At 46.5% G+C, this 27,773-nt stretch overlaps 1 protein-coding gene across 1 annotated transcript; it reads right to left on the bottom strand.

Annotated features, from left to right (window-relative positions):
* Positions 1 to 13,221: 13,221 nt before the first annotated feature.
* Positions 13,222 to 27,410, bottom strand: DUSP3 (dual specificity phosphatase 3). Its single transcript, XM_029573111.1, has 3 exons — positions 27,029 to 27,410; positions 16,590 to 16,816; positions 13,222 to 14,734 (listed from the first exon to the last, which is right to left on the bottom strand). The coding sequence occupies exons 1-3, from the start codon at positions 27,148 to 27,150 to the stop codon at positions 14,529 to 14,531; spliced, it is 555 nt and encodes a 184-aa protein (XP_029428971.1). The 5' UTR covers positions 27,151 to 27,410; the 3' UTR covers positions 13,222 to 14,528.
* Positions 27,411 to 27,773: the final 363 nt, after the last annotated feature.

Here is a 27,773-nt window from a genome sequence, read left to right on the forward strand (position 1 = left end):
CGTCAGTGCCACTTGACCAAAGCCCTGCAGCGCCCACTCCACCGACAGCTGGGCTCAGCGCTCCAGCTCCTTCTTACTATTACCAATACCAACTGGTAGAAAGGTGGGATGCCAGATCTTCTTTGGACCCATGAGGTGGATTAGTGACTGGCATCAGGATTGGTGGAGATCGTCACAAACCTTGGCATCGATGGAGGACTGCGGGGTTGCTTTGGGGGTATCGCGGCATGAACCAGTACGTTCCCGTGCCCAGCACTGTGCATCTAAATGGACCAGTGCCGATGCTTCTTCGGCTTCCCTTGATGCTTGGCCCGGTCCTTCCCAGGTACTGAAGTTGATGATGAGGAACAGACGTCCTCAGCCTGGAGGAGATTGATGGTAGATGGTCTCTGGCATTCCTATCCACCGACAGCACAGACAGCCCCACCGATGTTGATGGCGTGGTGTCCATCGGTGCAACTCCCAGGTCCATTGATATCAATGCCGCCAATGCCAATGGCTCAGACTTCTTTGATCCAAAGAGCTGCTCCATCTTGTCAAGTTGAAGCTGACGTTCCTTTGAGGTCATCTGGGCGCATAAGCGGCATCCCTGGATATCATACAATGCCCCCAGGCAGAGAACACTTATCTCATGCGGACCAGTGATGCCTCGGGCACTGGAGGCATCGCCTAAAACTGAATGTGGCCATGTCAGGCTGAAGCAAAAGGGGCACAAATCAAAAATGATGGCAAGCGTCAATAGCCAGCGGGCACCGAAGCACAGCCACTGCGGGGAATCGACTGAGAAAGGAAACTTACCAGAATTGCTGAAAACCCTGACTAGTAGCACTACAGGGAGGCACCGAGAGGGATCCGGTGATGGAACAATGAGAAAAACGGGAGAAAAAAAGGAAAGTTTTCCACAAGGTCAAAAACAGCCAAAAGTGAGCTCAATCACACCGCAAGGCTTACAGTTCAGCGGAAAAAGAGAGCCAGAAAGGGACCCCATGTGGACACGTGGTATAGGGCATGCTGTGCATGCTCAGTATGCCCAGTCAAAGTTCTAGAAACTTTGGTATAAGTTTTCCACATCGGGGCTCCTTCTGATGATGCCACCCATGTGTGAGGACTAACATCCTGCTTGTCCTCAGAGAAAAAAACAAAACGTTCTTCAAGCATAAAATAGACTTATTGGCTGGTCAAAAACTTTGGGGGAAAAAAGCCAGGGTTTGACAAATTCCCTAAATTTCAAATAGTTCCCTTTCAAATGGATGTCCAATGACAGTGAATTCCAAGACAATGGAGCCCAATAGCGAAATGTATATTGCCTTGTACCTTCCAGATACATTTCCCTTGGAGAGGGCAAAACATAGTAATCCCTTTTGGGATGACCTCAAACAACATGATGGTTGATAAGGGATCATAATATGAAGACACTCTCACCCTCACACCCCTTCTCTTGCACACATAAATAACTATATAAACTAAGTTTGGAAGGCCAAAGGCCACCGCTTAATACAATCAAGTACCTGAGCCAAACAACGTAACCATTATATATAAATATGCAGAAAAACATTCCAATATTCTGGCCCTGGTAGGCCCCCCACCTCAGCCAGCAAGGAGCCAGACCCCCTACAGCACAATACAACCCAAAGAAACTCCAAATCACACAAAGTTTACATTCCTGCTCAGGTAGCCCACCCGCTGCAACAAAATAGCATGAAGACTGAAAGAAACAACAACAGCAACCAACAATAGTATACCATCAACAATAGTATACCATCAACAACTGCAAAAACAAGAGCGTGAAGGGTGGGAGAAGTTCAACGGGCTGGGAAGGGCAGTGCAGGGGACAACCAAAATATAGAGAAGATGGGAAAGGAGCCAAATTCGAAAGGGGAGGGGGGGTTCCTTGTGTGCCGAGGCCATCCAGGATCGATATTGATCCGTTGTCCTGGCGATGCACAAGGAGCCAAGAGGATTGGGTTTCTTTTTAAATGTTATGTTTAAATTACATTTTGAATCAGCCAATTAAAAGAAAGAACGGATGAAGGGGGGGGGGGGGGGTTGGGCTACTCACTCACCCAAGGCCCATATTATATCAGAACCTGAGCTGCCTTCCAACAGCAGAAAGTGCTTTATGAGTCAAATTTACTTTAAACACAGGCAGCCAGTGTAGACCTTTGAGCACAGAGGAAAGATGATCAAATTCAGAAATCCCCTTTATCATCCTGGCACATTGTTCTGCAATAATTGTGTTCTTTTCAGACTGGATTCAGTGATACCCAGATACAGAGAATTACAATAAGCAACCGATTTTAGGTTAAACCAAGACACATGACAATATGGTCAGATCTAGTAAGGACAAATAAGGTTTTAATCTACGGGTCATTCTGAAACTAAAAATGACCGACTTCCACGGACCTGCTTAGTCTAGGAAAGCTGCAGGGGTTGTGGGTTTCTCCATGGAATGGAGCTGAAATCACCGAATGTTACGATACAGTACAATTTTGATATACAGTCTATATATCCCGCCTTTCTAGTGTAAAATCTTTTTTTTAGAGTTCCCAAAAAAGTTCCCAAAAAAGTTCCCAAAAGAGATCAAGTGAGAAGGGAACGGAGTAGGGAGCTATATAAAAAAGAGTTCAAAATAAGTTCATTAACATATTGATGAGAAAGGAATACAGTAAAGAAATAGTGTTGGTTATAAATAATCTTTTTCAGCATGCGTAGTTTTTATAAAAACTAAGTCAAGAAATTAAGTATCTGAAATAAGACTAATTGAGAAGGGAACGGAGTAGGTAGACAGCGTTGGATAGTTTCAAGTGATATAATTACGGATATTCAAAATTGCTGTATAATAATTATTATGTGCAATATGTGTATGTATTTTAATAAGTGAGTGATAGCTATAATATTGTATTAGTGGTAGGTGCAATGTTATAACTAGTGATTGAATGTGGTATGCGTGATGAGTGTGAGTAGGTTTTAGATGTATGTGGATTTGAATTATAAGTAATTAATAAAATATGTGTTGAAATGTACACAGGTATATGTTTGTATATTTATTCATGAAAGAATAATACCTGTGGATAGCCCATTTGTGTTAGTATATATTTGACCATTGTGGTATATTTTTAAAGACCAAAATAGTGCACTGCCCCACAGGCGCATACAAGTCAGGAGCCCATCAAAATGCTGTAAATCCTAGTTAGAAGAACTACTCCTGAAAGTATTTAGGGAAGGGCTTCCCAAACCTGACCTGAGGACCCCACGGCCAGTTGGGTTTTCAGGATACCCACCATGAATATGCAGGAGACAAATCTGCATGTACCGAGTCTCCGTGGTATGCAAATGTATCTCATGCATATTCATGGTGGATATCCTGAAAACCCCAGGACAGGTCTGGAAAGCCCTGGCTCAGGGTAACTATTTGGCCTTTCAGAAAGGCTGTTTAGTTATTCAAGTTTGTAAGGGCTTCTGCTAAATGCTGCTGATAGTTGCCTCTTTGAGATTGCCTTACCTGTTGAGCTACCGCAACAGTTTTGCCCGTCTAGCCATCGACGTTTGTAATCATTTATGCTAAATGTTGCCTATGGTTGCCCCCTTGAGACAGCATTGCAGCAAAACATGGTTCGTGTTGGGCCTGGGAATGTTTCTCACTCTGCTATCGGGCACCCTCTGCTGATGCAAACTTTATCTTTGAAGCTGAAGATTTTCTGCAGCCATATGAATAAATCTCACAGTTGACTCTATTAATACTTGGTGGATGACATTACTTGCTGCACCTCTGACTTGATCCCCATTTGTACCCAGTGGACGACCTGCTCCCTATTGCCCTTGCTGCTTTCAGAATAATGAACAAGGACTATTAAAGAAGGGTGCCATCTAGTGGAAAACTGTGGAACTTATCATCAGAGATCACACATTATCATCATCATTCCATGTAGCATCTTTCCTGCAAATATTATGCAAAATCTTTAGCATTTACTGTACAAACAGAGAAACAGTTCTGGCCTGATCGTGATAAAGCTATTCAAGTTCAAGCTGAACAGTCACAGTTCCAAGTGGAAAAGGAGAAAATCCCAGCAACTCTGGCATGCACACACTAAGTGTTAGTTGTGCTATGATACAGGTTTGCCAATAAAGTTCTCTTTTGCCATCCCACAAAGCTTTAACTTACCTATGGCTTATTGGTTGAGGGTAGTAACTGCTCACCAGCAAATTACTCCCATGCCCTTTTTCTTCATTTCCATCCACTAGCCTTAAGGCATCCAGTGTTTATCCCAAGCCCCTTTAAATTCTTTGACTGTTTTTGTCTTCACCACCTCCTCCGGAAGGGCATTGCAGGCATCCACCACCCTCTCTGCGAAGAAATATTATCTGATGTTGGTTCTGAGCCATCTCCCCTGGCGTTTTATTTCATGACCCCTAGTTCTACTGATTTTGTTCAAATGAAAAAGGTTCAAAGTTTGTGCATCATTAAAATCTTTCTGGTATCTGAAGTTCTGTATCATATCTCCACTGTAACACCTCTCCTCCAGGGTATACATATTTAAATCCTCCAGCCTCTCCTCATAAGTCTTACAATACCAACACCACTCCAGTTTGGTCACTTTTCTCTGGACCATCTCCATCTTGTCTCTATCCTTTTTGAGATAAGAGCTCCAGAACTGAACACACCAAAAACCTGTACAAGGGCATTTTCACCTCCTTTTTCTTACTGGTTATTCCTCTATTTATGCAGCCCAGCATTCTCCTGGCTTTAGCTATCGCCTTGTCCCATTGCTTCGTCATCTTCAGATCACCAGACACTATAACCTCAAGATCCCTCTCTTGGTCCGTGCCCATCAGTCTTTCACCCCCCGTCATGTACAGCACTTTTAGAATACAGCATCCCAGATGCATGACTCTGCACTTCTTGCCATTGAATCTCTGCTGCCAAATCTTTGACCACTCTTCGTTTATTTAATTCACTTTTTATTCTCTCTACTCCTTCAGGCATGTCAACTTTATTACAGATCCTACACAAATAGACAAAATTTACCTTCTATCCCCAAAACTATTGAACAAGACCGGTCCCAAAACTGATCCTTGTGGCACTCCACTTAACACCATTCTCTCTTCAGAGTAGGTTCCATTTACCATCACACGCAGTCTCCTGTCAGTCAACCAGTTTGTAATCCACGCCACCACCTTGGCACCAACTCCCAAGCTTCTCATTTTATTCACAGGTCTCCTATGCAGGACCGTATCAAAAGTTTTGCTGAAATCCAAGTAGATCACATCAAGCGCTCTTCCTTGATCCAATTCTCTAGTCACCCAATCCAAAAAATTAATCAGATATATCTGACAGGACCTTCCCCTGGTGAATCCATGCTGCCTCAGGTCCAGCAACTTACTGGATTGTAGATAGTTCACTATCCTTTCTTTCAGCAGCATCTCCATTAACTTTACCACCACCACTGTGAGGCCTGTAGTTTCCGACCTCCTCTCGCTACCACTCTTGTGAAGCGGGACCCACCACCACTCTTCTCCAGTGTAGCGACACCACTCCCGTTTCCAGGGCTCTATTGAACAGGCCTTTCAGCAGACCTGCCAGACATCTCCGAATTCCCCTAATATCCTGGGGTGTACAATTTGTGGATACACTTTTGTAATCTGCCAGATACTCATAAATCATATTGGACACAGAAAGCTGGGCTCAATGGACTTTGATTTGACCCAATATGGCATGTGGTCCACTAGTCAGTATTTTGTGAAGGTCTGTCTGTGTTCTGCAAGTGTGTCTGAGCCGAGGTATTCTGCTAGTGTGTAGTCTTGTTCATTGTGTTTTCCCAACAGGAGGTGTATTGGGTTTGTAGGGTCCGGTGTAATATTTGCTGTGCTGCCTTTTCATAGATAGAGTTGCTGCTGTTGGAAGTCCTGTGAGTTAGTGCAGCTACAATATAGCAGGTTTGCTAAAAATGTGCTGGGTTGTTTGTTGGGTTGTTTTTTTTTGCAGGATTTTGTAGTATTTCACAATGTGTCTGGGCAAAGTTAGGAGTGAAGCTGATTTGCCTGGTCCTCTCCCCCAACCAAAAAGGTGTTTCACTGCCCCAGGGACTATTTGAAAGCTCCACGCCCTTCATCAGATGGGTGCAGAATGAATTCTTGCACAAAACAAAAGCTGATTTGGTAGTAGTGACAAGGCCAGGTTCAGCTTGGGGTTACTATGGACAAGCGTCTTGTATTTGGAGTTCGCTTCTTCGTTTTGGTTAAATAAAGGCTCTTTTCTTTTAGCTGCTGCATGCTCTGATAGGGAAGTTATGACTCCTTTCCCCTCTTTCACACACAAACACCTGGCAAAATGTTCCTTCAAACAGCTTTTTGAAAGGTGGCTGCCGTCAGGAAAGTCAGAAAGAAAAAGAAGGGGACCACTAATTTCTCGGCCTCTGTGCAATTCACCAGCTGTTAAAAAGTCCCACAGTTCTTGCAAGAAAAAAAAATAACCCTGAGAACTAGCAAAAAAGAAAATTATTTTCAGACATTAAAACTTATGAATTTGGTGCTGAATTGCGAGTTCAGTTCCAGCTCCTTGGGCTGGTGACATGTAGCAGCCAAACCAGGGAGTGCTCTGACGGTGACACCTAGTGGTCAGCTGGGGGACGCCACCTCTGACAGAGTCGTGTGCTGCTTTCTTGGCCACAAGAGAGCACCACAGGGCTACAGGGTAGGTGGCAAAGACATATCTCATTGTAACTGTGGCATCTGTGTGAGTCTCAGTGGATGACTTAAGGACAACTCTGAGGCAGAGGGAGAGAGGCCCAGGGTTTGATTCTATAACTTAAGAGTTTTATTAAGGAGAGGGGGAACTGCTCGATGATGAGCGAACCCAAGGACATCCCTTATACAGAGGATGTCGGCACATAAGGACCTCATGGCCCACCCAAAAGCGGAGGCTGTTGCAGATTATCCGCAGCTGTGCCAATTCATTCCATGGCAGTCAGGAAACTGCTAGAAAAAGCAGCAAACAGTTTCAGGGAATCTTCCTGGGTACCTGGATCCTGTTTTCAGACTGCCAGTGTACGGCATTTCTAGGACTCGTCTCCCTGCTGTCGAAGCTCAGCCCTCTTCTGACTTTCCAGCCATGAATAAGTCTCTTAGCTTACCCTCTCTCTCAGCGCTTGGTTAATAAATATTTTTTCTTTAAACATTTTGGGAATTTATTATTTTTGACTTCCAAACTCTCAAGACTTTTTTACATCCGTAATGTTCTGGATCTGGAAATGCATCTGCATTACAGATTTTTAGCTGTTTTGGGGATTGGTAACTCATATCTGCTTCATTCACTAATTAAAATCACCCCATTTTTTTCTAAACATTTAATTTGCACACTCCTTCTTGAAAAGAGAACACAGAAGATAAGAACATAAGATATGCTATAATGGGTCAACCAAGGGTCCATCAAACCCAGTTTCCTGTCAACAGTGGCCAATTCAAGTCACAAGTACCTGGAAGTACCTGGCAAGTACCTAAACATTAAATAGATCCCATGCAACTAATGCCAGCAACAAGCAGTGGCTATTCCATATTAATTAACAGAAGTTTATGGACTTCTCCAGGAACTTATCCAAACCTTTTTTAAACCCAGCTACATTAACTTTCTTAACCACATCCTCTGGCAATGAATTGAAGAGCTTAATTGTGCATTAAGAGGCAGGTTTTTAAAAAAGTACGCCCGTGTGTACTTTTGTTCGCACAACCGGCGCAAACAACAGTATGCCGGATTTTAATAGATACTCGCGTAGCCACGCGTATCTTTTAAAATCCGGGGTTGGCACGCGCAAGGCTGCGCAAAATCGGCAGCCTGCGCATGCCGAGCCGCGCAGCCTGCCTCCATTCCCTTCAGCACGGCCTCGGAGGGAACTTTCCTTCCATCCCCCCCCTTCCCCTACCTAACCCCCCCCCCCCAGCCCTATCTAAACCCCCCCTACCTTTGTTTGAAAAGTTACGCCTGCCCGAGGCAAGCGTAACTCGCGCGCAATTCCCCGGCCCAGGAGCAGTTTCGGAGGCCTCGGCCACGTCCCCAAAATACCCCCGGGCCGGAACCACACCCACCGCCCCGCCCCCACATGATGCTCCACCTCAACACCCCCCCCCCCCCGACACGCCCCGCCCCCCCAGGAAAGCCCAGGGACTTACCCGAGTCCCGGGACTTGCGCACGCGCCGCTGAGCCTATTCAACATAGGCTCGGCACATGCAGGGGGAGGTTGGGGCAGGTCTTCGGTCTTTGAAAATCTGCCCCTAAGTGAAAAAGAATTTTCTCTGATTTGTTTTAAAATTTGCTACTTGCTAACTTCATCGAGTTAGCAGGCGCTAGAGCGGCGCTAGTGTCCCTAGTGCCTCCTTATTACCACGGGCCTTCATTTGAATACAAAATCGCACGCCCAGGAGAGTGGCCTGGGCGCTCACCTCGGAACACCAGCTCTCCCACGCATTTTACTAAATCGGCCCGATTGCTTTTTTTGACTGCCATAGCACACTGAGCTGACAATTTCAATATAATATCAACTATGACACCCAGATCTTTTTCCTGGGTGGTAACTCCTAAAATGGAACCTAACATCATGTAATTAAATCATGGGTTATTTTTCCCTCTAAGCATCACCTTACACTTGCCATATTATATTTCATCTGCCATATGGACAGCCAATTTTCCAGTCTCGCAAGCTCCTCCTGCAATTTTTCACAATCCACTTGTGATTTAACTAGAAACAATTCTGAGTCATCTGCAAATTTTATTACCTCACTTGTTGTACCCTCTTTCCAAATCATTTATAAATATATTAAAAAGCACCGGTCCAAGTACAAATCCCTGAGGCACTCCACTGTGAAAACTGACCATTTAATCCTACTCTCTGTTTCCTGTCTTTTAACCAGTTTGCAATTTACAAAAAGACATCGCCTCCTATCCCATGACTTTTTAATTTTCTTAGAAGCCTCTTATGAGGGACTTTGCCAAACGCCTTCTGAAAATCCAAATACATCACATTTACCAGTTCATCTTTATCCACATGTTTAAACCCTTCAAAAAATGTAGCAGATTTGTGATGCAAAACTTCCCTTGAGTAAATCCATTCTGGCTGTGTCCTATTAAATCATGTCTATCTATTTGTTCTGTGATTTTATTCTTTATAATATTTTCCATGATTTTTCCCGGCCCTGAAGTCAGGCTAACTGGTCTGTAGTTTCCCGGACCGCCCCTGGAGCCCTTTTATATATTAGGGTTACATTAGCCACCTTCCAGTCTTCAGATACAATAGATGATTTTAACAATAGGTTACAAATTACTTGTAATAGGTCTGAAATTTTATTTTTGAGTTCTTTCATCCGGTCCAGGTGATTTGCTACTCTTCAGTTTATCAATCTGGCCTGCTACATCTTCCAGGTTCATCGTGATTTGGGTCAGTTCATCTGAATCATCACCGACTCTGGAACAAGAATCTCCCCAACATCCTCTTCAGTAAACACCAAGCAAAGAATTCATTTAGTTTTTCTGTGATGGCCTTATCTTCCCTAAGTGCCCCTTTAATCCCCTCAATCATCTAACGGATGATTGAGGGGATTAACCCTCACAGGTTTCTTGCTTCGGATATATTTTTAAAAGTTTTTGCCTCTATGGCCAACTTCATTTCAATTTCTCTTTTAGCCTGTCTTAGCAATGATAAAGCTTTTTGTAGGTGATGTTTGTTGCTTCATTATAAAGAGGCCATCTTGGACATTATTCTGCCCAGTTGGGGACAGAACAAAGTAGCAGATTTCCTTCCCGGCATCAGGACTAGTTTCAACGGGCAACACCTTTTCTAACGTCACAGCCAATGCAGATCAATCAGATTCACCCCAAAGGTCCCCCAGGTCCTCTGTGATCCATCATGAGTGCTTACAGATGACTTGGGTGACTGAACAGAAAAGAATTTTAAAGAATGTCAAAGCAAATAATACTAATAATTTAAAATTACAAGATTTTAATCAATAAGATTGTATATATATATATATATATATATATATATATATATAATTCTTTCACATGCACCTTTGAAAACATTTCACGGAGATAGTAGCTTTCTTTGAAATAAAATATTAACAGGTTATAAATAATGTGATAGCCATAATTAATTTTTAGGAACGTCTCTGGAGTGCTCAGTTCATCCCAAGAAGCCCTTCTTGGTTCTTTCCCAAGAGGGGAGGGCCCTCCAGTCTCTCGTTTTGCATGTGTGATGGGAGCACCCCATGAAGAAACGGACTCAGAACCTCCCCATGCCCGCCCCTTTCCACCGGTGGGCATTTCAGGATTATGTGCTCGCTCACAGGTGGAGTGCAAGGTTGGATATATTTTTTTTTAACTCTACCATGCCCAATTCACTTTCTTTTCCTCAAGTTCCCAACAGATCCTGTAGTGTGGCAGCATGGTGCTAAACAGTTGCTTTTTTCCGTTCTTCAGTACCATTTGTTTCTACAAACCAGCCAGCATAAAATCTACCCACTATCTGGGATGGATTACAAAATATAAGACACGCAACTTTTTTTTTCTCTTATTTTGGTTCTTTTCTTAATGTGGATATCAGTTCAAAGATGAAGTAAATAGCCCTCTGCTCAACTAGAAATCAAGGCCTGCATTTGGGAATTCTGCTTCTTCCGCGGGGTATCTGTGGTTCGTTTTTTCCTTGCCAGGGTTCATCGTAAAATCTCCCCTCCTCCTAAGGGAACGTGGAGAGCTGAGCTAGAGGGCAGAGGCATCAGAAAGAATGTTAAGGATCATTTCACGGGAAGTGCCCTATGAAGGACTTAAATTGACCAGCTCGTCACATGTCAGAGGGGGCAGGCTGATCCAGTTCCGGTTTTTGCTGTAGAACAGGCAGGAAAATTTAGTTCTGCTTCCCCCTAAGAAAAGCATGAGAACTACAAGTCCAGGTAAGTAGTGGGTACAATCAGGAATGGATCAACACATCTCTTATGCCATGAATGCAATTGGGCCATCCTACAGCACATGCAAACAGACACTAGCAGCTGCGCAAACTGTGCAAGTGCATGAGGCAGTGACCTAGTGGGAGGGGAAGGTGGCAACACAATGGAGAGGCTCAGCAGGGCCATCCTGACCAAAGAAGGAAGGTGAGAGAGAGGGCCCGGCGAGGTTGCCGGTGAAGCCCATTCCAAGAGCAGCCGAAGAATGGAAGGCAAGACAGAGGCTGCGGCGGGGTCACCTGTAAAACCCATCCCATTGGCAGCTGAAGAAAGAGAGAGAGCTAGGGCTGCCAACAGAGCCCATCCTGCCAGTGGCAAAGGAAAGAAGAGGCCCCAGGACCACTGGCTTAGCTCACCCTGCTGGCGGCCAAAGAAAGGGAGGAGAAGGAGAGGCCCTGGCATGAGTGAGAATGTGTTTGTGGGTGAATGAGACAGTTTGTGCGAGGGAGAGAGAGAGAGGGAGTGTGTGTGTAAGAGAGTGCATGTGTGAGAGAGAGGGATTGTGCTTGTGTGAGTGGGAGAGAGCATGTGTTTTTCTGAGCGAGAGAAAGGGAGTCTCTGTGCTTGAGAGAGAGGGAGCATGTCTGTGTGAGAGCCTTTATGTGAGAAAGAGGGAACGTGTGTGAGTGTAAGAGTATGTGTGAGTGAGAAAAAGGGAGTGTGTGTGAGCATGTGTGCGAAGAGAATGAAGGTGTATATTACAGAGTGAGGTCAATGCTCAGCCACTGTCAAGCTGAACAAGTTAGCCCGATGAACATATCCAACTAACTTGTCCAGGATGTTATCCAGCACAGCTGCACCACTAAATATACCCAGATAACTTTGAATTAGCCAGATAAGTTTATGCAGCTAACCTCAGACCTGCTCAATAGCACGTCTAACTTATCTGGCTAACTTAGCCAGATAAGTCTAAATATTGTCACTTATCCAGCTAAGCTAGTCGCATAACTAGCTCCTCCCCTGAATGCCCCTGTTCCGCCCATCACTTAGTTGGATAACTATTTAGCCAGATAAATAGTTATCTGGTTAAGTGGTGACCACTCACCATGGCCAAAAATTCAAATACCACCACTAAGCCGAATAAGTCCCAACTTGTCCAGCTAAGTGGTGCTGAATATCTGGCATAGTCCATGTATATGAGAGAGATAGAGGAAACTGTTTTATGACCCCTTCTCTCTCCCTCCTCAGCTCCACTAATCCACAACAATCTTAGGGTGATTGGAAATTGAGAGGTTGCTATTCAGCGGAGCAGCTAATTAAGTTAGCCAGATATAATACAGCCACGGCGCTGAATATCCCTAGTTATTTTAAACGTTAGCTGGATATGTATATCTGGCCAACTTTAGGACAGCTATACAGTGTGACCAGAGTTAGCCACATTAGTTATGCGGCTAACTCTGAATATTCGGCCCATCCAGAAACACCTCCCACCCATCCTTGGAATGACCCCAATTTATGTGGCTAGAATTTAGCCGCATACGGCTTTAAATATAGCTAGCTAGCCATTTAGACGGATAATTTTTCAATTATCCATCTCACTAGCTTTTGAATATCGACCTCTAAACGTTTCCAAGTATGGAGAGTGGGGGATATTTTTGTCCTTATTAGTTTTAATTATTGGGTGTTTTTTGATGTTTGGTGTTTGGGAAACTTTTACAATTTTTTATATGAGTTTTTAATTATTGGATATTGTGTTTGTCAACTGTTTTGAAATATTTATTCTTTTTATGAGTATAGTTTTCCAACTATGATTAATCTTTTATATTTCTTGATTTTGTTTGATGTTTTATGAGGAGTGGTGGTTTCTGTTTTTCCATTGTTGCACTGCATACAGTCTGGCTTGTTGCATTTTCCAGTTCAGTTTCTCTCACATCTGTATTTATACTTTAGAGTGTCTTTATTCTGTACTTGGTGAGAGTTTGTGTTCTGCATGTTTGACAGAGATGAGGTATTTTGCTAGCTTATAGATTCTGTGGAGGGATCTACAGCAGCCTGGCTTGTTGTGTTTTCCAAATAAGAGGTGTATTGGGGTTTTAGGGCCTGATGTAATATTTTCGGTGTTGCCTTTTCATAAGTAGGGTTGTTACCTTTTGAGTGCTGGTGCTTAGTGCTGCTTTGCTATGGGAGGTTTAATATATTGTAATTGTAATTCGGTTTACTCATGGCTTTCTGAGGGCCAAGCCCACACCCAAGACTCATTACAGTAGGCCTAAATCCATTTGGGTTCCAAATATCTTTTTTGCAGGGTTTTCTGACTGGCACCATTGCAGGGTTTACAGATTCATGTTGTAATTGATTTTTTTGACTATTTTTTTACTGTTCTTTTCATGTAAAATCTGTTACCATAAATGCATAATTTTTAAGTGTGTATGGAGAGGGCCGTGGTGGGAGGGCAGCAGCAGAAGGTTGTAAGTTTTTCCTAAGCCTGGCACTGGCCCTAATTGGAAAAAAAACAATAAAAATTAAGTGTTTAAAAAAAAAACCAGAATGAGGTGGTGGAAGCGCAGTAAAACGTTTGCACAGGTTAGCAATGAAATGAGCACTGGCCCTGCATGGTGACCCCACAGCCAGTCTCATTTTCAGGATATCCACAATGCCATCTATCCAGGAGAGCCAGGGAGCTGGGTTACCCTGCCCACATAGCTTGTGCATTCACTGGCCGCACACAGACCGTGTAAAGTTGCCTTGCTGACTTCATCTTTTGTGGAGGCGTAAGGGAGAAATATAAGAGGGTGGGGCATGATCAGAGTGAGAGCGTCCCCTGCTGGCAGAGAGCGACCCTAAAAGGTTCAGCTTGGGAGGAGGCTCGCCAATCTCAATCAGTCTTTTTGGTGAGGTGAAGAAAAGCAGAGTTTAAGACTGAAAAAGAACTGCTGAGGATCCAGATGGGGATGGCTAACAAGCATTAGCATCTCGTTACCCACATGGAGGGACAGTATTGTCCCTCTGTTGGGGATTTGCTGAGTAAGGCAGATTTGTGGCCTTTGCGTATAGACTTTTGCTCAGTCCTGATTTAGTCTCCTGTGTGCAAAAGACATTTCTGAGAGTCCAGCAACCATCCATTACCATCAACGTGTTCCTTGGCGGCATGCATACCGCTGCCTGCAGACCCCGGACGACTTCAGCCGCAGCGTCCATACCCAAAGATGGATGTGCACGCTACAGCATAACGGCGACAGGCAGCACAGTTCACCTGGAGCAGGGAGCGCACGTCCCACAGCTTCGGGATAAGTCAAGAGAGACTCTACAACCAAAGACAAAGGAAACCACAGCAGGCAAAGGGGATTTCACATGGCAACAGCTCCTTCAAAGGTGGACTTGAAAGCCAAGTTAAGTTTGTACCTTAATATTCAACTGTTGGAGCAGCACTGAGGGGAAGGGATGCTGCCTTCTTCACGTAAATCTCTAGCAGTTGAGGCTCAGTGGTTAGCAAAGTACTTGGGCCTTCTAGCTACCTACTGGACACAGTTGTCTGTCTGGTGGGCTCTTTTGGTGGAGAGAGCTCTCTGTCCAGACTGCGGCAATGCTGCTCTCCCCAGGTGCCCTAGGATTTCAGTTTGCCCTCCACGGCTAGCCTTTCGTTGAGCTGGCAAAGCTGCTTCAGGAAGCCATCATTGGGTCCAATCTCTCGCTTCTGGCGCACCATCGACACGGCCGTCTTAACGTCCATCCTGTGGCGCAGCATGAGGTACGCAATTACCAGAGTTGGTGAGCGGCTGTAGCCTTCACGGCAGTGCACGAACACACGGCCTGGAAAGGAGATGGAGAGAGAAAAAACAAAAGTGTCCACCGATACCGTAACTCATCCGAAACACAAATGAAAGACAAGAAACATACAATATGAGGGCAGATAAAGAACATAAGGAGTGGTGGCATAAGCTGTTGGTTAGAGCAGCGGGCTGAGAACCAGGAAAGCCAGGATTCAGATTCTGCTTCTCCCCCTGATGCTCCTTAAAACTGGGTGTGTAACATGCAGGTGCACGATGCTAATCCTTCAAGGAGATGCAAACCAGGAAATGTCTCCCCAAAGATACGCCTTGACCGCCTGACTGATCCGCGACCTCTCCTTTTGCCCTCCCTTCCCCCCCACCCCTGTAGGTATTCTCCTCTTCCTCCCATCCATCTTTTACTTCCCTCTGCTAATTTTCTTCACTGCCTTGTTTTAACTCCCTTGTTAAAACTAACATGTACATATGTATATAATTCCTGTATATAAGTCCTGTATTATCTCCTACCCCTGTTAACACTCCCCCTGTTAATGTTATCATTGTAAAGCCTGTTGCTAAGTTATGTTACATTGTGAACCGAGGTGATGTTTTGCAAACGTGCCTCGGTATATAAGAAACCTTAAATAAATAAATTAAATAAATGTCCCCATGCCTAATGAGATACCGAGAGCACCTCTGCAGAAAGACTTTCCATGACCCTGGTATCCACCACTGCATTTAATTACTGACAACAGTCCTCAAGGAGCCCCCCTCAAAAGTGTGCCCCTCCCCTGCACCCAGACCCTGTTCTATCTGCAGGGAGCAGGTGACAGAAGGTTTGCAGGTCGGCCAGACCCTGTGCCCCTTCTTTCCTGCTATCAAATGCCTGCTCCTGTCGATCCAGTCTTCATCCCATGGGCTTCACAATCCACCAAATATCTCCCTTCCCCAACCTAGCTAGCTCTGGGCTGACACCTGCATATCATCTACAGACCTGCACAGCTTTAGAGAGCGAGAGAAAACAGCATGCAAGGTTTCCGCCATCATTACGAATGTAAGTACATTAAGAGGGATGCTGCTGTGCTGATCATCATCAGAATCTCCTTCCTCCCACTCTAGAATATCAGTTGTTCACTTTTATTTAATTATCTACCTTTCCTACAAAAGCTCAAGTCAGGGTACATAAAGTATGACTGCAGCAGGAATAGCTGAAAGCTCAGAGAGGTTTTTTTTTTTAATGTACTAGAACAAAAAAATAAATGAGACCAAAAGATCAAGCTCTAGAATTTGGCCAAGAAAAAGGCAATCTACAGCTACTGGTCGTCGTCCCCCCCCCCCAATAGAGTCAATATTTCCCCTTCCATGTGCTCCAGCTGAGGGAAAATCCCTGACACTGACCCTCCGTGTTTCTCTCACCCAATAAACCCAAATTGCAACTACCAAGCAGAGAAGCCTTACTCCTAGCCTGCTATCAAAGACAGAAAAAAGTCATGAACATTATTAAAAGTTCATTACAGTTTGCCCACAGGGAATTACTCAAGAGGTGTGAAAGCTAAGGAGAGCAATCACACAGCTATGACAACGGGCAGTCCAGGGTACGGAGTCCAGAGTTCACCAGCAATTCATGCAGCAGCCAATTGGCAAGAAGCTTGTGCAACACTTAAAAAGGCACTACCCATGGTGCCAGCTGCTAGCCACACCTGGCTTTTGCCACACACACAGTGCATTACACCCAGGCAGGCAGGCCAGTACCTCGGGATTATAAGAAGCGAACCAAGGCTCTCACACTCTGTCAACACTGCATAATCAGGACTGGCTCCCACTGTCTTTCTTGACATGATACTTCCTGGTCGCCCCCATACAGATTCTATGGGGAGGGGGCGCGGGAACTTTCTTACCATCCTTCTGTGCCAGCGCCTTCTCAATGAAGTCCGCCGCTTGCTCAAAGTAGTGGGCGAGGTTGAACTGCTGGGTATCGTTGGCTCTGATGCCGTGGTAGGTAATGCCCGTGCCCTCGTAGAAGTCGGCGTTGGTGTTTACGTGCATGAAGGACTTCCCCTCGGCAGCATTCAGGATGTGGGTGACGCCCAGGCGCTGCAGCCTCATCGCGTTCTTGGCGATGAACCTGCCATGGAGCGAAAAAAAAAAAAAAAAAGGGGAGATGGCAAGCGAGAGGGGAGTTCACCCAGTGACCTCTACCAGGAAGACACATGAGAGGTTGACACGTGCGAGGATGCATGACTGCTCGTTGAAGAGGGGCCGGATATGAAGGCGCCAGAGCCAGAGGGAACCTGGGCAAGAAAAGATTTTAAATGGCAAAAGCATCTTCAGGCCTGTGCTGGGGAGGGGGGCACCCCAGAGCACCCTTTGATAAAATTATTTAGGAAAGTGGAGGGTGCCTTGCCGAGTGGCTAATTAACCAATACCGGTGTCCCTATACAAGAGAGGCCTCTCCCTGCCTCGCCCACGCAGCAGGCCTCTGGATCTCCTTCCCTCACACGCTGCAGCGCGGCTCCATCTCGGAAGGAGCCGAGACATAGGCCAGGCCCACCTAAGGCTCCCCACAGAAATCTTTTTTCTTCGATTATTAACGTCTTTTATTTCACAGCTGTCCAGCTGATGATATTTCAAGAGTCTGGCCTACTGAGTGGCAGGAGACCCAAGTTCAAGTCCTGCCACTGGCCACGAGCTCAGTCAGTCCCTTCACCTCCTTGTGCAGATTTCCAGCCCTTTGGGGAGGTGACATTTTCCTGTTAGGAACTGCTGATGTTTACTGCAAATCTGGGAAGCCAGTTTGAAAAAGAAAAAAAACAACCCAGAATGCTCAAGCGGCCAGAACCCATAAAACTCCATCTAATGCGTGTGAATTTGCTGCGGCAAACCTTTCAGGAGGCTGGGCAGGGGAGACTGAAGGGTGTGCTGGGTGAGCAGAGACTGTGCATTCTGTAATCCATGTTTACGGCTAGGCTGCAGAGACAAGACCTGAGTACAAACACCATGTATGTGTGTATATGTGTGTGTGTGTGTATATGTGTGTATATATATGTGTGTATATATGTGTATGTGTGTGTATATATATATGTGTATGTGTGTATATATATGTGTGTGTATGTGTGTGCATGTGTCCTGGAAGGGACAGAGGTCATTCTGTTACACTGTAAGTGATGCCTTAGCATCATTAAGGGCATCATATTTCATTGCCTGGAATCATGTTTCTTTCTGCCAGCTCTTAGGGAAGTACCAGAAAGGCTCCTTCTGGCCTCATCTCCTGTGTTATGATTGTGTAAACAATCTCAAAGAAAGTCATACTTGTATCCGAGGAGGTGGACCTTGGGGGTTGTTATCATTCAGCAGACTCTATTGTTCCAAAAACAAAAGGGCAGGGATGTGTCTGCTTCTCCCAGGACAGCAGGATGTTAGTCCTCACAGATGGGTGACATCATCAGATGGAGCCCGGCACAGAACACTTTTGTCAGAGTTTCTAGAAACATTGACTGGCACACTGAGCATGCCCAGCCTACCACTAACCCCGCAGCCACTCGGGGTCCCCCTTCAGTCTCTTTTTCCGCGGTGCTGTTGCCTCGCAGTTTGTGGAGCTCTTCATCATTTTTCCCTTCACGGAACAAATTTACCGTTTTTCACCTGTTTTCCCCGCTTTGGGGTCCCCCGTCGCGAAATCGGTTCCTCCGGCGTTCGGTAGGTAACATTTTTCGCGTTGTTGCAGTTGGTTCCTGAGTGTCTACCTCCCGGTGGCCGCAGGCCACCAACCGCGCACCATCTTTTTTCAATGGCGACCGGTTTTCGGAAGTGCCCCCTGTGTCCGCCGACTATGTCCATCACGGACCCGCACAACGTTTGCGACCTCTGCCTGGGGCCTTCCCACGATGTCTGTCGGTGCCCCAGTTGTAATCAGTTGACCCCCCAAAGGCTGGTGTACCCGCCTGGGCAAAATGGAGCACTGGTTTGGTTCCAGACAATCGGCTTCATTGACCCCCGTACCGGGTACTTCGAGTCGTGGGGATCGATCTGACTCAGGATCTTCTCCTTCAGAGCCAAAATCAGGAGCCCGGGGTATTCCCCACCGGTTTCGGTGTTGGGCACTGAGCCCCCGCAGACTTCCATGGAGGCTCCAGTGATGCCCAGCCTGCCTCCTCCTCCCGGGTTGGTGCTTACCGTGTGGTTCAACAGGCAGTGCTAAATGCCCTCCAGGGGCTCCAGCAACCACCCATGCTGGCTCCCATACCAGCACCGGATCCAGCGCCCTCCATGTTAATGCCTTTGCAGGAAAGGCTGGACATGCTGCTCGGTGCCTTACTAATGCAGCCGGTGCCCGGAGGCCCTCCTGTGCCCTGTTCGCCACCACTCACTCCCTCCGATACGATCCCGGGTTCTTTGGAGGAGGAAGATGCGGCTCAGAGCCCACCGCCATGGGCAGTGCCGTCGATGCCTGATCCTGTTCCCGGGCCCTCTGGCCTCCAGAGCCCCGACTTCCATTAAAGGAAGCCGTTGTTGGTGCCCCCTCACTGACCATCAATGCCCGCGTCCCGTGACCCGGGGTTTGGCCTCCCTCCTCAACCCAGGCAATTTTCTGATGAGGAAGAAGCCCCCTACGACCCGTGAGGGAATGCCTCCTCCGAACATTCCTTGGAGGTCTCCGATGATCTTCCGTCTGAGCCTTCACCTCCGATGAAAGGCACTTTATCTTTCGCGAGCTTTGTGCAGGCGATGGTGGAAAACATTCCCTTCCAACTTAACGGAAGAGAATGCCCGCCATAAGATGTTGGGGGTCCTCCAATTCGTGGACGTCCCTAAGGAGGTGGTGGCGTTCCAGCACATGAGGTCCTCCTAGAGCTCCTCTACAGGTTATGGGAGAACCCAGGCTCTGTGGTTGCGGATGATACAAAATTATTCAGAGTAGTTAAATCACAAGCAGACTGTGATACATTACAGGAGGACCTTGCAAGACTGGAAGATTGGGCATCCAAATGGCAGATGAAATTTAATGTGGACAAGTGCAAGGTGTTGCATATAGGGAAAAATAACCCTTGCTGTAGTTACACGATGTTAGATTCCATATTAGGAGCTACCACCCAGGAAAAAGATCTAGGCATCATAGTAGATAATACTTTAAAATCGTCGGCTCAGTGTGCTGCAGCAGTCAAAAAAGCAAACAGAATGTTAGGAATTATTAGGAAGGGAATGGTTAATAAAACGGAAAATGTCATAATGCCTCTATATCGCTCCATGGTGAGACCGCACCTTGAATACTGTGTACAATTCTGGTCGCCGCATCTCAAAAAAAAAATATAGTTGCGATGGAGAAGGTACAGAGAAGGGCAACCAAAATGATAAAGGGGATGGAACAGCTCCCCTATGAGGAAAGGCTGAAGAGGTTAGGGCTGTTCAGCTTGGAGAAGAGACAGCTGAGGTGGGGTATGATAGAGGTCTTTAAGTTCATGAGAGGTCTTGAATGAGTAGATGTGAATCGGTTATTTACACTTTCGAATAATAGAAGGATGTTCTACTTCTGCTAGCGGATGGGAGGAGCTAGCAGAGAGATTAGCAGTCTGATGGAAATCCCTCCCCTAAGAGAGGAATAGCAATCTGTAGTGAACTGCCTCTAATAGGTCTGCTAAGGAATGGTAATGTTAATGTAGACTGCAGAGTTGGCAATTTGTACCAGCGGAGTAATGGAGACAGTGCTCAGCTGGACAGAAAGTAAATAGATGAATCCTTGGGCCGATGGCAGATGATAGCGCTGTCAGGAGGGAGTCCCAAGACGGACCACCGGCTAGGCTGGAGTATGGAGACAGACACAGATAGTTCTTTATTAGATAAGCAGTATAACCACCAGAAGTAGCAGTAGTGAACTGATATGCCCGGCAGGGCTGAAGTCCCTCAGATACTGGAACTGCGATTCCCAGGCTGCTGAACTGCAAAGAGACTGTAGATAATGAATAGACAGGATATGCAGATATACATGGCCGGTACTAGATGATATCTCACACAAGGTCTTGATATGGCTCAGTAGTTGGAAAGGGTAAGAACCTCGAGGAGCAAGTACCTGGTTCCAGGGAAGCTCTGAGAGAGCGGTGGTCACTCACACTAATCTGTATCTGGAATAGCTTTTAGTCAATAGAGAATCTTCAGAGTGTTCAGGAACATTGGCCCTCGAGAAGTGAGTGCCGGTTCCCAGCTGCAATCTGAAATAGAGAAAAAGAATGAGGCCCCCGAGGAGCGGGTACCTCTGGTAAGTCCAGGGAGGCAGAGTAGCTTGGACGAATTTGTCTCCTCGTCTGAGTCCGAATCGAAGTCCTTGCTAACTCGAGTTATTAGCAAAAGAGAAGACCTTTATGTTGGAAGCGGATGACGTCAATACAGGGGGACACCCCTGAGGTTCGTGCCCTTGCTGGTACTTACTTTGGAGCATGCGCGCCCTATGTCATCAGAAACATGGCGGATCTGCAGCATCAAGCCGGCCCGGGGATGCCGGGGAGGAGCGGCATGGAGACGCTGCGGCATCAAGCCATCCGTCAGGCACGGAGGGAATCACCACATAGGTAGAGAGAATGGAGCGAGGGCGAGAAGCAGGCACGAATGCAACAGTACTCCCCTTCAAAGGGCGATCTCCTCTTCGGGTATCAGGCTTAGGTTTCAAAGGATGCGCGAGGTGAAACTGATGAAGCATCTCTTTATCCAAGATATTGGTCTGAGGCTCCCAAGTGATCAAATCGGGGCCGAAGTCCTCCTAAACCAGATGGTATTCAAAATTCTTGCCTCTGTATGAACATCCAGTATCTCTTTGATCTTGATTTCGATTTTGTCTTCTGCAAAGATGACAGATGGATCTTGAGATTTGGAAGAATCTTGTAGAGTGTTATTGATGATATCAGCAGCAATGGGTGGAGCTGCTGTGGACATCACTGAGGGATTCAGTGGAAGTGGTGGTGTAGAAGAAGGTCCAAAATCCACTTCTAAAGATAACTCTCCAGTAGATGTAATTGGATGAGAGTTGATAGCGTCCCCAGCGGAAACAATCTGGCTGGTTACTAAGGATATCTTCTTTGGATCTATTATATACTGTGGTTCATCATACATATCTTCTGAGTATGAGCAAATCAGAGATACTCTAGAGTTGATGATCCATGAATACTGTTCTTGGGATATTGAAGAACAGTCACTGGGTATAATATCTTCATCTAGAGATACTGAAGAACCTTCACTAAATATAGTATCGTCTTCTCTTCCTTCAAGGCAAAAGTCTGCACCAGCTGACAACCCCGATGGTAGGGAAAAGCTCTTCTGCAGACTTTCTTCCATGACTTCCGACATTGCTGTATTCTCAAAAGCTGAGACAGGGTGCATCCTACCCTTCGGTGGATCAGTGTTGGGCTTCAGTCTTATGGCACAGTCATAAGGCCCCAGTGGAGGAAGAACATCAACTACTTCTTTGGAAAATATATCCCCGAAGGGTGTGTACTGAAGCGGCAACCCCGGTACTGCTGGAGTTGCAGGCGTGCCTATAACAGGTGATATCTCCTTAAGGCATCTCCCAATACATTCTGGTCCCCAGTGGGAGAGATCCAGAGATGCCCAGTCAAATTAGGGTTGGTGTACTTGCAACTAAGGTAACCCCAGAACGATAGAGTGCATGGCCTTTTCTAGTACAAAGAAGGAGATTATTTCTGTATGGAGTGATCCGGTGCGAAGCGTAACTGATACGGTCTCGCAAGTCACGTCGCCTGGCAAGGGCTCCCCATGAATGGAAGACAGCAGTAGTGGATCTTTTAATTTGATGAGAGGGATCCTCAAGTATTCCACTAAACGTCTAGTAATGAAGTTACCTCCTGCCCCTGAGTCCACCAGGGCAGGAGTTTGAACCGTGACTGGTCCATAGGTCAGGGAGACTGGGAGAGAGAGCAGAGGAGAGGATGCGGTAAGGCCCAAGAACAGTTTTCCCGCCAAGCTTGAGTCCCGTCCGTTACCCGGACGAATGAGGCAGGTAGAGACATCATGGCCGGGCTGCCCACAGTACATGCACAAGCTGCGTTTCTTCCGAAATCTTTTCTCCTTTGAGGTCAAGTGACCATGACCAAGTTGCATCGGTTCCTCTTTATCGACAGCAGGAATTGCTGGACTCATCCGAGGTGCAGGTGTACTGGCCTGTTTCAACCCAGTTAACACCCTAGGAGGGAATTCCTTCACCTTGTCTCGGAGCCGACAATCAATCCGAGTAGCTAAGGCTATCAATTCTTCCAACAAGTCAGGTGTCTGACGAGCGGCCAGCTCGTCTTTCATGCGGGTATCCAGGCCTCTGCAGAAGAGAGAGTCTTGAGACATCTGGGGTCCCAGCGAAGTTCTGCTGCAAGAGTCTTAAATTCTATGGCGAATTCAGCCAAAGATCTGTTGCCTTGCTTCAAGTCCACCAAAGCAAATCTGGCAACAGACGTTTGAGCAGGGTCATCAAAATAAGTCCGTAAATCCTTCTATGTCCTGCAAGATAGGGTATTTTCGTTCCCACAAGGTAGATGTCCATGATAAGGCTTTCCCATCTAAGTATGACAGGATATAGCTGGTCTTAGAAAGGCCCGTGGGAAACAAAAAAGGTTGTAAAGTAAAATGTAAGCTGCACTGGTTCAAAAAGCCTCGAGTCTTCTGGAGTTCTCCGGAGAATCGAATAGGCGCCGCCAGTGGAACAGAAGTCTTTAAAGTTACTTCCTGTAACTGACCTTCTTGTGTAGAAGCTGTGCCTTGTATCTTTTGTGTATGAAGCTGATGAAATGCTGCAGTAAGTTTCTCCAAGGTTTCTAGCTGTTCTGAGACGCGTTGAGCCAGGTCCGGTATAGCCTGCAAGGCAGAGAGTTGTGCCAGATCCATAAAATGCTGTATTAAGTCTCTCCAAAGTTTCGCCCAACCTCATCACACAGGATCAGGGCAGGCTATGTCACCTGAATCACCGGTCATTGGTCCTCATGGCCTGGATGTTGAAAGGCTAGTGCTGCAGTCCCTCAACCTTTCAGACAATGTCTCACAAGTCCTGGTAGCTTCTCGTAAGCCTTCCTCGTGGAAGTCCTACCAAGCGAAGTGGAGGAGGTTCTCGTCCTGGTGTGAGGAACAGGGTCTTGACCCTTTCACTTGTCCCACACCTAGACTTTTAGACTACCTCTGGTGTCTCTTGGAGTCTGGGTTACAGACTACCTTAATCCGGGTACATCTGAGTGCCATCAGCACCTACCGCAGCAGAGTGGGCAATGCTCCAATCTCGGTGCAGCCTTTAGTGGGGCACTTCATGAGAGGCTTACTTCAACTGAAGCCTCCACTAAGTCCTCATGTTGTAGCCTGGGATCTTAACATAGTGCTGGCGAGGCTCATGTGGCCTCCATTTGATCCCCTGCGCTCCTGCAAGTTGAAACACCTTACCTAGAAGGTAATCTTCCTGGCAGCAGATACCTCTGCTCACAGAGTCAGTGAGCTGCAGGCCCTAGTGACCTATCCGCCTTACACAAGGTTCTTCCATGACAGATGGTGCTGCGCACTCACCCTAAGTTCCTGCCTAAGGCGGTGACTGACTTCCACTTGAATCAGTCCATCGTGTTGGCCACCTTTCTCCCAAGGCCGCACTCTCACCCAGGTGCGCGGGTCCTGCACACCTTGGACTGCAAGTGTGCTCTCGCCTTTCATTTAGAGCGCACCGCAGCCCGCAGGCAGTCCACCCAACTCTTTGTCTCCTTTGACAAGAATAGACTAGAAAAAGGTTGTGGTGGGTAAGCAGATCCTGTCCAGTAGGTTGGCGGACTGAATCGCTTTCTGTTATGAGCAAGCAGGCTCTGAGGCAGAGTGAAAGCAAGGTCCATGGCACAGTCAGTAGCCCGCTTCCGGGCAGTCCCTATTGCCAAAATCTGCAAAGCTGCAACGTAGAGTTCCCTCCACAACTTCGCAGCCCATTACTGTCTGGTTGATAGGATAGCGTCTTTGGCCAGTCTGTCCTCCGTAACCTATTCCCAGCGTGATAACTCAACTCTCCCTACCTAGGGCCCAGTATGAGGTTCAGTCTGCCCCGTTGTTGCCATCAGCACCCTTATTGCTGTGCCTGTTGTATGTTATTGGGTGTCTGTTGGCCCTGTATATTCCGGGGGCAGCCTGCAGCTTGGTATTCACCCAACTGTGAGGACTGCCATCCTGCTTGTCCAGGGAGAAAGCAGAGTTGCTTACCTGTAACAGGTGTTCTCCCAGGACAGCAGGATGTTAGTCCTCAACAAGACCCACCCACCACCCTGCGCAGTTGGGTTCATTTGCATTTTATTATTTTGCTCATCTTTTTCTGCTTCGCTGCAGGGTTCGTGGCATGCTGGGCATGCTCAGTGTGCCAATCAAAGTTTCTAGAAACTTTGACAAAAGTATTCCATGCCAGGCTCCATCTAATGATGTCACCCATCTGTGAGGACTAACATCCTGCTGTCCTAGGAGAACACCTGTTACAGGTAAGCAACTCTGCTTTCTTCTGCCATACAGAAAAAGAAAAAATACAAGGGGCCGATGTAATAAGCTAAAACTGCACTGAAATTTAGTGCAGTTTCTTAATGCAGGCACTAAAAAAAAAAAAAAAGAACTCTCAATGCATTAAGTAAGCATTGGGCGTTAAAAACGTGCACCCAAACCCAGAGTTAAAATGTGCAATTAGCACAGGCAGATGCCACATTTTAAGTGGAGGAGTCTCTTGGACATAAATTTCCAGCACTAAAAAAACCTAAGTTAGGCCAGCACAGCTCTCTGCATGGAGGGGGTAATAGCTCATGCCTTCATTAGCATGGGATTTCCATGCAAGGGACGGACAGATGCTAAGCAGCACACACAGGCCAAACTCCGGCAGTTTCCTACAGAAACATCACCTCACTCCCAGTAATCAGGAAGAAGACCAGGCGTGATCAGGCCTTCCCAGACATGATTTACAGGAGCCAATCTTTATTCTGTGAAATTCAGAAACAGTTCTACCCAGGAATAAATCGTTATGGGACGGAGCCGAATATTCTGTGCCAGTCTGCCAGAGTATTCTTCCTGTAGCTCGAGGGAAATGTAACATTATTTTAAAAAGGACAAGGTCAATTATCTCCAGAATTTCAGCCATTTTGTCATTACGAATGCAGATCATGGACGACTAGAAATAGTTTTAAATCAAGAAATCTTTCTCCAGGGTCCACTTTAAAAAAAAAAAAAAAAAAGTGTAGGAAACAAAAATCTTTTTACCTACAGACAGAATGGGGAAGTGCTTTATTATTATCTAAATGTACCATGTGCACTCCCTGCCATTTGTTCCTATCAGCTATGATGTCATACATTGCGCATGACATCACACAACTCTGCCTCTGTGATGCAATTTGTGAATATGACCCCCCCTATTGGGATCTCGCCATTAAAAGCACTCCATTTTCAATTGATATAGAGTACCTGGTTAGGATTTTATTTTAATTGTTTCAATCTGACCTGTCAGTCAGGTTTTCAGGATATCCAGAAAAAAAAAAAAGTATATACATGAGCCAGATTTACATACAAATGTATCTCAGGTTTATATCATCGTAGATATCCTGCTAGCGAAGGACTGCTCCCATACTGTGCCCATTCTAGCTCCATGCCCAAAGTGGGGAGAGCAGACTTGGCTTCTGGCATGCAGCAAGGTGATGTCCCGCTGTTCTTCCAAACCAGGAATTTCATCTCCCTCCCTACAATGGGGTAAATCCAGGACCAGATCAGTTTAATCTCCCTGCAAATGTCACCCTACCCAGTTGACATAGGATTAAAGGATCTGGAATGGTGGGCGCTGAAGTATATATATATATATATATCCTACCTGCCTACTGACTGATCCTACCTGGTCCTTAGTTAGCCTTCCAGGTCTTGCTGAGCCTAGAAATGGAAACTCTCCATGCTAGTTCTTGCACCTCATGAATATTAAATGCCAGGCAGTAAAGGCATGCGGCCTCTGCCTCACAGACTGCTAAGAGTTAATGCCAGCGCTGCCTGGGTGCATGCATGATTCACAGCCCATGCACAGACACACACACGATTACACAGGCCCCACACCAGGAAGCAGTCCACAGAAATACATTAGGATACAACCTTTAAGCATGAGATTATTATCGGCTCTGGCCCCACCTCCCCTAACATCAATGCATGGCAGGTAATGGGGGGTGCTCCACGGAGGGGCCTCGATCCCCCTTCCCCTGTAAAATGAAGGCATAGCAGGCAGTGGGGTTTTGCAATGAAGGGTCCCGATCGTGCACACACCCCACAACCTCTGTAAAAGGAATACATGGCAGGCAGTAAGGGGAGGGGGACTCACGCATTGCCCACGTAGATGCGGGGGAAGACCTCGTTATAGTGCTGCGAGGGCAGCGTGTAGAAGCCGCTGTCGTTGGCCAGCACGTCGTTCAGCTCCTGCACCGAGATCTGGTAGTCGGACATGGCTGGCTGCAAGCAGCAGGTTGGAGGGAGGGGGAGGGAGGAGGTCCGAGGCTCCGCTCCCTGCCCCGGGGAGGGAGGAAGGAAGGGAGGGGGTAGGCACTTCCAGCTCTCCGATCCCTGCCCCTGGGGCGGGGGAGGGCACAGACACCTCCCGGGGAGATGTAGGGAATCTCTGATGGATGCCTTTCCTAGCTGATTGGGGGGGGGGCCCCCCCGTCGACCCCTCTCCCCCAAACCTGAGAGGGGGTGTCGGGTATAGAGAGGTCCTGTGCTCCCCCCCCATTTATAGCATGTGATGGGGGGTTTCCAATCGCGAGGCTCCTTTCGCTTTCTTTTATGCTTTTTTTTTTTTTTTTAAACCTTAAAGCAACCGCGCTGGTTAGGGCCCTCCAAATATCAAACCAGGCTCTTTCACTCTTATTCCTAGGTCTCCATTCTTTCGATAACCTACGTCAGCTCTTCCTTCTATAATAGCTGCTCTCTTTTTCTTGGAATGACAAACAACCAGGGCTTTACTCAATAAAGAAGGTAATAAAATGAGTGGGGGAGAAACCTTTTTGAAGAAAACCCATGGGTACAACGGAAGAGGTTGATCCAGTCCTGGTTTTGCGCCCATTGCATGC

The sequence above is a fragment of the Rhinatrema bivittatum genome, chromosome 12 (genome assembly GCF_901001135.1).
Source record: "Rhinatrema bivittatum chromosome 12, aRhiBiv1.1, whole genome shotgun sequence".
In the NCBI taxonomy this organism is placed as follows: Eukaryota; Metazoa; Chordata; class Amphibia; order Gymnophiona; family Rhinatrematidae; genus Rhinatrema; species Rhinatrema bivittatum.